Source organism: Rhagoletis pomonella, unplaced genomic scaffold (assembly GCF_013731165.1).
Source record: "Rhagoletis pomonella isolate Grant_MI unplaced genomic scaffold, Rhpom_1.0 Rhpom_scaffold_00007, whole genome shotgun sequence".
Lineage (NCBI taxonomy): Eukaryota > Metazoa > Arthropoda > Insecta > Diptera > Tephritidae > Rhagoletis > Rhagoletis pomonella.
This window is the reverse complement of record NW_023458561.1, coordinates 39824248-39835397: the sequence shown is the minus strand read 5'-3', so window position 1 is coordinate 39835397 and position 11150 is coordinate 39824248. Positions and strand designations below refer to the sequence as shown.

The 11150-nt window shown below is 35.0% G+C and overlaps 1 protein-coding gene across 2 annotated transcripts in view; it reads right to left on the bottom strand.

The window, feature by feature from the left end:
- The window catches only part of LOC118742788 (monocarboxylate transporter 14-like), a 17558-nt gene extending 11129 nt beyond the window's left edge, over positions 1 to 6429 (bottom strand). The window contains exons 1-3 of one of the 2 annotated variants that reach the window (XM_036475132.1): positions 6323 to 6429; positions 3602 to 5523; positions 2207 to 2316 (exon numbers count right to left, since the gene is read on the bottom strand). In XM_036475132.1, coding sequence (XP_036331025.1) covers positions 2207 to 2316; positions 3602 to 5176 — 1685 coding nt within the window. In that variant the 5' untranslated portion in view covers positions 5177 to 5523; positions 6323 to 6429. Of the gene's footprint in view, positions 1 to 2206; positions 2317 to 3601; positions 5524 to 6126; positions 6166 to 6322 lie in introns of those variants that run through there. The other variant, XM_036475131.1, reaches the window with a different exon arrangement.
- Between the last annotated feature and the right edge of the window lie 4721 nt (positions 6430 to 11150).

Genomic DNA, 11150 nt, shown 5'->3' with positions numbered 1-11150 from the left:
GCTTAATGCAATTCACATTACCAAAAGAATTGTTGGTGATGCTTTTAGAGTTGTAATTGACAAAATAAACTTATTTAAATATATAATAAGATGGGAAATACTATTTTTCTTAGAAAATTGCGTCGAAAAATAACAAATTAATCAGCTGTTCATAAAACTTGCAACTTCTTGCTAGCTTTGCGTTTTCGTACTTTCTTGCATATTTCTCTCATTGGGAGTGAATATTAGCTTACTCTCCGAAATTTGGTTACTGGCAAGTTACTGGATGTTTTTGGCTGAAGAATACGAAAACACAACTAATATTTCAAATCAAAAATCATTATCAGTGCTTAGTATTTTTTGTTACTTACGTAGCTCGCACTATTTTTATTAAAAATATATAAAATATAGACTATTAAAGGAGACTTCATCGTAATTGTTCTTTTTATTTTATAATAAAAACCACGCGCGCATTAAGCTGTTACTTTTTCGTCTTCTTATTTTCAATGCAATCTTGCGATTTAAAAATCAAATACTAAAGAATGTTTTTTCCAAATAAACCCTTTCATATTTTGGTTCAAATTTACTTTTAAATTTCTCATAAGATTTTGCAAAAAATTTTGCGCTGTGATTAGCGTTTCACAAATTTTGATTTCAAAGTTTCTAATGTATGCAAAAAAAAACCTGAAGTCGGCTTGAACAGACCGCCCTCCGATAAACAATTAACATATCGTCGTATAAACTACAAAACCGCGTATCAACAAAATCAAAAACTGCGTATTATTTTCTAGAGTAAAAAAACGCTTATTTCAAAATGGTTCACTTTTTTATAAAGCAATCGCATTTGTGGCTAGTATATTTCAGAACGAATGGATAAAGCTTGAGCCAATAGCTCAAATCCAATGTGAGCAAATCCAATTTTTGGCAAAAAATGTCAGTTACGTGGCGCAGAAGGCAGGCTTTAAATACTCTGAACTCTAAATACCTAGGCATAATAATTGACTCAAAATTAAACTGGAAGGACCACATAATGAAAAAACGAAATGAAATTAAAAATCGATTTAGACAAATGTACTGGCTGCTTGGACCCTAGTCCAAGTTGTCACTGAAAAATATAGTCCTGATTTATAAGATGACAATTGCGCCGATCTGGAGGTATGGAATTGAAGTTTGGGGACTATAACTAATGCACCATGGTATATATATACCTAACGCAGATATTCACCGCGACTTAGAAATCGATTCGATTGACGAGGCAATACAAAAAGCAAGCAAAAGACAAATAAGCGGACTACTGACGCACACAAATCCTACAATGAGACGGCTCCCAGACAAAGAAAAATCTAGCCAAAGTAGGCTTGAACGCAAAGCACCATCAGACCTTGACCTTGTAAATTATACGTAACAAAATTGTATAATAGTTGCCACTGTATGTAAATATTTAAAATGTACTGTATACCTATGTAGTATTTCTACAACTGAGCTTGAGGGCACTGGCCCTTCTATATTACTACCTTCCCTACTTTGTAAATGAAATTACTTATTGTCTCATGACAGGTGTAATATTTTATGGAAGCAAATAAAAAAATAAAAATGATAGCAATAAACATGCGGTCGCGAATGTACAAATAATCGAAGCCGCTTTTGGCTGCAAATTGAGAAATGTAAGAAAGTGCGAAATGGAACAGAATATTCTAAAACGATTAACTTTATATTAAAGTGGAATAAAGTAAATTGTGCGTTGAAATATCTATATTAGTTTTTTTTTATTTATAAGCTTAAGTACCGGTCACGGGCGTACGATTTTTCCATAATTTTTTATACCTTTCATGAACATGAAATATTATTATAAATTTGGTCCGATGTTTTTAAGTATCAGAAGAAGAAAATATTGACCCAAATAAATGTTTGCCAAAATGATCAGAACGTCGAGCTGGAAATTTGGTAAGCGAGTGTACTTTTATAATGGGTCTAATCATTGAACTCGTGTCGATCGAAAATCATGAAATTTTCCTATAATTTTTTGTACAAAAATTTAAAATTTTTCGATCGACACGAGTTCAATGATTAGACCCAATGTAATGATCATTTGTCGGAACCGTCAAAATCGGACCACTATAACTTATACCACCCCATACAACAGATTGCTCATTTTAGTTCTCGGTCCTGGTTGACCATTGTGTGGAAATGCTTATAAGTATTTGCATTAACAAAAGATTTTACTTACCAAATGAACAAAAACAATATTGATATATTGAATAATGTAAATTTCATATCCGCAAAATGTGATAAATCGAACGTCGTCTTCATGGTGCCAACGAAACGTACGTACCAAGTCTGAAACGAAAAAATAAATTATAATAACTTAAGAATTTATTTAATTAAGAATCGATTTTATACAAAGGGACGTATGTATTCATAAAAAATTAAATAGAAAGATTTGAAAACCTTTACAAAGTGTCAGTGAAAATTTTTCGATTTATAGAACACCATACGGTGACTCCGTAGGAGAGAATGGGTCTTACTATCGTTGTGTACAGTAATTTTGTTCGTCTTTTTTTTCCAAGAGACGTCTTACAGGCATACAAGGTGTTACTGTATTTCCTGGTGCGGTCTTCGATATTTCGCTTCCAGCCAAGTTTCATGTCTAGAGTAATTCCAAGATATTTGACCTAGCTTGAGAGAATTAGCTCTACATCGTTTAAGATGGCAAATTTCAATAGAGAAATCTCATACTTTCTCGTGAAGAGTACCATTTCGGTCTTGATGGCATTGACGCTAAGTGCACATTCCTTGGATCAGATGTTTACAAGGCTAAATGAGCCTTTTAATATCTCACTCATTAACTGCATATAATATCCAGATAAAGCTTATAAAAATGGTGCTTACAGGGCTTATTGGGTCCTGGGCGAATGGCCTTTTAATATTTCAGTATAGCGAATCTCTTGGCCAGCCGATTTCCTTAGAGGGTACTTTCAAGCATACAAATAAAAAGCAATCGCTTACGTGCCTACATATTACATACGATTTTTATAACGACACATTTAATGCACACTTGGAATTTTAAGTGACCGATAAGGAACTATCACTGCTATTCATTTAACGCAAATTAATCCAGCCCACTTAGCATGTAAGAAAATTTATATAAAAAGAAATTAAATTTTGAATGATCTAAAAATAATAACGCCGACTTATAATGTAAATTTAACTAGACACTTAGATCAGCTCTCCCTAATTTAAGGAGAGCATCTGGCGGTTGCTGCGCTATAAGCCTGATTGGCGATAAAATAAGCTATATGTATGTAGACACTAAAAGCTGCTTCAAATATAGCCTGAAAGTTTTGCAAACCTTTTCTTCTTTTTCCTATTGGCAATTTTTTGTCACTTCCCGCAAGGTAGGTATGTATGTACATTAGACTGCATCATTCCCCATACAAAAATAAAAGAAAAATCGGACTTGTTTTTCCATTGGAATTGTAAAATCTATTATATTCCAAGACGTCCACCAAAATATTTCGGAAAAATATTAAGATTTAAGCGAGCTGGACCGATTTGAAAATACCTCCAAAAATGGAGTTTTTTATGAATAAAAATAATTTCTTAAATCAAGTTTACAACTTACCTGTTCTTCTTCCTTCTGTACAGGCGCTGTCACAAGATTTCTGCAGATATTCGGACACGATGTGGCACGTGTTCGATGTCGTTGTGAGTTCAACATGGCAGCATATAAATGTATTGGATTGCGGTGTACTCTTAACTTCTTAAGAAAATCAGAGTTACGTACTAATGTGTTTCGTGGTGAGGAGGGTTTCTTCGAAAATCGTCGCATACCGATAACGCTATCCGCACGTGCTCGCTTTGTCGGTGGCCTATCCGCTACATCATTTTCCGACTTCAAAACAGATGCTGGAATCTGACTTACTTTTCTTGTGCTGCCATCTAGAACTAAGGACACGTCGTTTCTAAGTGATATGAGAGAAGTCGCACTTTTTCGCAAATCAGCTGGTTGTAGTCTTTCGAATGGTGTGCTCGACTCGTCGTCGTGCAAAGCAATAACAGACACTGTAGGCTTGACAGCTGCCGAAGCCATCGATATCAAATTTTCGCGTGATGGCGCATCCTTATGTCGTAGAGAGCGCCAGCTCATACTCTTCACCCCATACATGCTAGCCACCAAATCCTGAGAACACAAAAAAGTTGGCAAAAATATCTCGCTACCAAAGCGTTTTATGATGCGCTCATGCGAATCTTTTATTCGCTGGTTAGCTTCGGTGTTGTTTTTAGTCACCAGCGTATCAAGTACAGCTTCCTTTGTCACACCAGTATCAAGTAGTTTTTTGATTTCATCGAGACACGCGCTTGAGCTTGTCGCACTTTGTGAACGACTTTGCAGACGATTTTCCTCTATTAGCCAATCGGGATCGCGCATCAGTGCGCCGCTTACGCAAGTGAGCAACATTGTGGCCGCGAGTATAAGCGTAGCACCGCGCCAGCCATAGCCTTCGATTAACGACTGAGTTAGGGGCGCATATAGGAGGGTACCGATGCCAGTGCCGGATGCAGCAATACCCGTAGCAAAGGTGCGTTTCTTATCGAACCAGAAGGTGATGGATACTATTCCCGTGACATAGCCAATACCCACACCTAATCCAGAAATAATACCGAAGGTCAGCATCAACACTCCAACTGAATTGCCAAGCGAAGATAGCGCAAACCCGAAAGATGCTAGTAAGCCACCAAATATGGTCATTTTTCGACAGCCAAATCTATCAACCATATTTGACCAAATTGGTCCCATTAGCAGTGGCACCGAAAAGAACAACGAACTAATCCAGGCTGTCTTCGAGGTTGACTCTCCAAAGTAAGCAAGCAATTCGGAATTGATAAGGCCGAAAGAGAAGCCCAAACCGTCGGCGATGAGTGCGATGATGAGGGAAGCCATGACTATGACCCATCCGTAGCCACCATCTGGTATCTTTGGCTTCTTTTTATCTGTGTTACTTAAATTGATGGAATCGCACGAATCGTACAAAGTAAGGGTTAAAGGTTTCTGGATATCATTTCCTTCGTCCACTGGGATCACACAGTGTTTGAAGAGTGGATCGTTGACTGCGGGAACGTCACTTGTCGAAAGTGCGGAAAATTTAATATCGGATTTATTTTGTGTGGCTGCAGATGATTGCACGTCCTTCGCCATTTCATGGGATGCCTTTGAGTTAATAAAATATTATGTTGGATGTGTTGGGTTTTGTATTTTCGATAAAGTCCGTTTTGAGCGCGGTTGAAACATACAAAATTCTTAGCCTTGATTTCAGTTTTCACTAAATATTTTTCCGCTATCTCACTATTGTTTGCTCAATGGTATTTATAGCCGCAACGTTTTTGTTTTGTATTAAACACTCGACAGCTCAAATAAGGCACTTAGACACTTTGCGGCTGCGTACGCGGTAGAGTTAACGCTGTAGGCTACTATAAAGGCGATGAAAACGAGTTGACTGCGTATTACAGTTTTAATTTAAGTCTTTAGTTCCAAGCTGCAACTTTCTGTAAAAAGTTGAAACTATGCTATAAGAAATTAAATATGATTTACCAAGCATAAATAGTCAAACTAATATTTCAAAAAAGAGGAAATAACAAAACTAAAAAATATCAAAAAATACTAAACTTTTTTTTTTTTATAAATCAAAACAAGTAAACACATCAAGAACATGTTTGCATTTCTTTTTGTAAAAAATCCTTATCTTTCCACTTATAAATTTTAATCAAGTAAAAATATTCTTAACTACATATGTAAGTAGTGTACTGCTTGAAATATGCAAATATGCAAAGATTATTTTTGAAGTAGAAAACATACTGAAAAATATTTGTAATTTGCTTTTATAAAAAATCTAATTTTTTCTCATATACACACATGTATCATACCGCTAAAAAATGTTCTTAACTACGTTATGCTACTATTTAAAAGAAATATGCAAACATTGTTTTTTAATGTTGTATTTCTTATGAAAGACAATTCCTTAACCAGGCTTTTCCTTAAAAAAAGTACGGAAAAACTTTTAAATTTAAATAAAATCAATAAATAAAAATCCCAATTTTTCCTCATATACATACATACCTACACTTTAATCAAGTAAAATATTTTCTTACCTATAAGGATACTACTTGGAAAAAAACTTTCTTTTGAATATCCTTCTTACAAATTTGAATGAAATAAAAAATATTTTCAACTGGGCTGCTGCTGGAAATTAATGCTCAAGCGTGTTCACTTTAAACTAGACAGCGTTTAACAAAAAGCGATAATGGAATGAAAATTAAGTAAAATTAATTCACATTATTCGATTACCGTAGGGTTAGCCTTTGTTCCAGTGACTGTTCCGTAGACGTACTAATATACTGTCTGAGATTTACATATTTATATTTAAGAATATTGTACGATAAGGTGATTAATCGCAGATTCATAATAGGTATAAGTCTTTGAACTACATAAGAGATAAGAAATTGATGAAGACTATACTGCCGATATGAAAAACGTGTTGGCAATTCTATAGACTAAAGATTTGAGAACCGAGGGCAAATATTTATAAGCAAAAAAAAAAAAAAAACAAAAACAAAATAAAAGTAATCAAACAAAGTTTAAGTTTTTCTGAGTTCGTATGAATGGCGATTTGTTGCACTCACTCATCCTTGCTCTCTCAACCGCTAAGCCGCAACTGATCTTCTAAGATCGCATTTGCTATGATTTGCTTGCTCAAATTTTTGATAAGAATTGAGGCTATCAGTATAATAACGCTAACGCGGACTCCACATATATGTATATGTAAGTATATGTATGTATATGTCAGTGTTGATTTTGGTAAAGAAAGAAGCGTACCTGATATTGCCAGAATAAGTAGCTAAAATAGTTGTAATGTACCTAATGAAGGATTGCTTTTTTTTTTAAAGAATTTGTTTTAATTCTATGCATAACAATTAAACAAAAAAAAAAAAAACAATAAAAAAATATTCAAATGTTTTCACGTGCATACGTAATATTTCATATTAAATACAGTTATTAAGAAAAATCGGTATCTAGCAATTAAGATCCGAGAATCTGTGTGACTTCTTTGACATCGAGGGAGCTTTCATTAGTACTGTCGGGCATTGTTCCAAATACGCATGTAGCCCTCTATTGCTGGTTGGATCATCGCTATGCTTCCTTAATGCGATACTGCTTTGGTATTATATTTACAATACTTTCGTGAACATTAATGCCATTCAGGAATGTGTATTTTCTCAATTGCTTTGTCCCAAACTGGTGTGCCAATTAAGGATTCATTATGTATTAGTACCCGTAAAACTGTACTTGTCCAGTGCAGAAGTAAATGCACATAAATCAAATTTTATTTCGACCAGAATTGCGGGAAGAATGTTTAGATATTACAATTTCTCTGTGAAATATTTATTTAGAAATCACTCCTGTTGGGACGCTCAGTTGGACCTTTCATCTAAATAAGACATTTAATTTAGTAAAGGCACTCGGGCCGTGTTGGCCTAAAAGTGATTCATCGCATCAACTCCCGTCTGACCTCAACGTATACTCTTACTACACAAAGTCCAAAAGTTTGACTTGCCCTCGGTAACTGATCTATATTTTTGTTCAAACAACAGAGACCTGGAGAGAATTGCATTTGTTATGGTTTGACGGTAAAAGAAGCATGCGACAGATGTTTGTAGAAAAAGTCCAGAGTTGAAAAAATGTGGTCTTTTAATTTCAAGTCGCAACTCCAGAATGAAATGCATGAACTAGCGGTTTTCTTTACCTTGATGACAGCATGTGTGCGGGAATTTCAATTGCAACGAGCAGCTGAGTTTGATAGGCGCACTTATACTCATGATAAAAAAATAGAAAGGTAGAACCGCTGAGGGGAATTTTTCAAATTCTTGACGTTTGCAAGCAATTTAATTTTAAAATTTTACACACAAACTTACACACACATTCTCATTTTCAATCTCAAACAACAACAACTTTGAACAATTCCTTTTTTTTACTCTCAATTTTATATAATGTTGGCAAACTTAAAAAAAAAAATAAATCATGGCCGACGAATTGAGAGAACGGTTTTACCTTACTATGTTTTTATCATGCTTATACTTATGGTGCAATAAAAAATAAGGTGATATCAACAACATAACCTAACTCTTTTGCAGTCTTATACAGGGAATCATTTTAACGTACTCAAAAAGGGGGCTAAATATATGCATTTGATTTACTCCTTTTTAGCACCTTTTCCAATTCGCATACCTTTATGGAGAATTTTATTAGATTTTATTTTCCGTTTCTCGTTACGATTATTCAATTGGCTCCTAAGATATACGTGATTTAGTGAAAGCACTCTCTTTTAAGCTGAATAACGGTAAATTGCAAATATCTCGAAAAGTTATCCACAGAAAAAAAGTTATTTGGATTTTCGGAATCATCGAGGAATTCTACATAGGAATTGGATAGCGGCATCTATAGAAAATTTTTTCTGTAAACCAGTGTTATCCAGCCGTTCACATCCCTGTAAAAAAATTGTACGACGAATGCTTGAACAATAGCTAATAGTTCACTCCACATAAAGAGATCAAAAGTGGTATTAATCGTAATCGGTCCTTTGCGATAGCCCCTGGGAGTCATTCTAGATTAGTCACAGTTTTTGCAGGGATCACACGATTTGTACATTTTGAAAGTTACAGAGTGGGGTTGTTTGGAAATTTTTTATTGAGCTGAACTCATTCTTGACAAAAATTTTAAGACAACAACACTCTGTGCACATCTACAAATCGAGTGATATCTCCTTTAAGAACGATAAGACTTTAGAGCACATATATAGGTACTATATAATTGTGCGATCAAACTAGTTTTATTTTGATCTGTAATCTTCTAAGATCCTTCAAGCTTTCATTTTAAACGCTGAACTTGTTTGAGGCTTTCGGTGATACGAAAGATATTTTTAGGTTGCAGGGATCCTTGTTCTGTTGCCCTACAGATTAACTAGCTAATTAAAAAATTTTCAGTTTATATTTTGGGCTAAAATATGGCTTGTGACGGGTTTTTATAAATATGGAAACATTTTGGGAAATTTGCACCATTACCAATTTTTCCCCCAAAATGGTCTCCAATATTGCTTTGCTAAACGTTGCATTTCGTATTAAAGATGAAATAAATTTTACAATTACTTTTATTATTTTAAATTGAACCTAATTTCCAATGTACCCTTTAAATGGAAAAGGGCCGAAAAAAGTACAGTTATACCTACAAAATCAACACTGCTAAATACATACATACATTCAAATTCATTAATTTTAAAATAACTGCCGCTCTCCAGTCTTTGAGTATTCTCTATGCATGTAACTTCAAGCAGATATAGATAAGTGTGGGAGATTTCTATTTTTACTCTATACATATGGACATAAGTATGTAAATCTATTTGTAGCCTCTGGGACACCAAATTCTTCAGATAATAACATCGACTTGCCTAAGTTTAGGTTTTGTCATTATATGTACTGAGATATATTAACTTCATACACCGACCCACTACTCTTTGCATTAACTTATCGGATGCACCTTTTTTTCTCTGTATAGAAAAAATGTAAGTTAGTGCATACAAAATAAACCTTTACTTTTTATACTTTATTACATATCCAGAGAAATTGTCGCTATTGCCATAAAAGGTCCACAATCGGTTTTTATTGGATGTTTGGCGTCGTATAAGGGTCTACATGTCTCTATTGTGCCACTACAGTGGCGTAGCTAAAATTTTTGGAGGGGCCAGGGGCGGAGATGGGGTTACGATGCGTTATGACAAAGGGCTTATGAGTAAAAATGACTAATGTGAATGTAAATGACCAGGTTGAAAGTATTCACATAAAAAAATATCCATTCAATATTAAAATTGGTGGGTAGGCATTGTGACCAATGGCAGCCATTACTTACCCCCTCTGCATGGTTGTAAGCTTAGCTGAGTCAATACGGCTTGTCGCCTAAACGACGACAAACAGTGAAAAATTACTAGTTACTTATTACTACAGATGAACGAGAAATGACTTTTGAGCTAACATATGGCTAATTTTGAATCAGGACTAGTGACTAATTAGTAGCGGCCTATAAAAGGTTCCTATGACTATAAATAAAATTGAGAGATTTCCATATATATTCTTTATTATTAGGGGCGGTAGATCCCGAATAATATCACTACGAAAACGAACATGAACACGAATACGAGTACGAATATGAAGAATACGAATACGAAGAGCCATATGAAGACGAAAGCCAAAATGAAGACCGAGACGAATACGAAGGCGTATATGAAATCAAAGACGAAAAAAGGAAGAAAAGAGGAAGATTAATAGCTGAATAATACGAATAAGACGACGAATATGCTTGAGAAAAGGAATACGTGCATGAAAACGAATGCAAATACTAATACTAATACGAACTTGAATATTATTCGTGAGTCTACCCTGCCCATCCTATGAAGGTACTCTCGGAAGAAACCATGACCGGTGAGGAATTGCGTCAGGTAGAAATCGACTTCCCCGTGCGGTCGTTTCAACCATGTCTGAAGGTCGGCTATGAAGATGTGCGTCCATCGACCTATCGTGCCCGCGTTTGTTGCGATTGCTGTTATAGTGGAACACGAGCACGAATTGCCAATGCCATTACCACTACCATTCCTATTCACATTACCAATGCCATAACCATTACAACTACCTTTGTTAATACCATTACCTTTATTTTGATCTTAATCTTAATCATTATATTTATATCTTATCCCTTGTCCTTATCTGTGTGAATTTGCATGAAAAACACAACAAATTGTTTTATTTTCTAAGCACATAACGACTACATTGTTATTCGAGTATGGGGAGTCGCACCGCATCATTAGTTTTTTAAGTTGCCTGCACGCCTTGACACATTTTTTTTTTTTTGATTTTGACTCTAAGGGAAATTTTTCAGGTGGGATACCTTATTTTATGGTTTCGAACTCTTTTCTGGTCAGGTTTTCAGCAAAAATTCTTTGAAAAGTTCTTCAGAATGTCTCAAGTCTTAACTTTTGTGAACATACTAAACCCCAAAAATAAGTCCGAAAGCAGTAGAATATTATTTGTGCAGGTACACAAACAAATTTTGTGAAACAGGGGGTAGACCC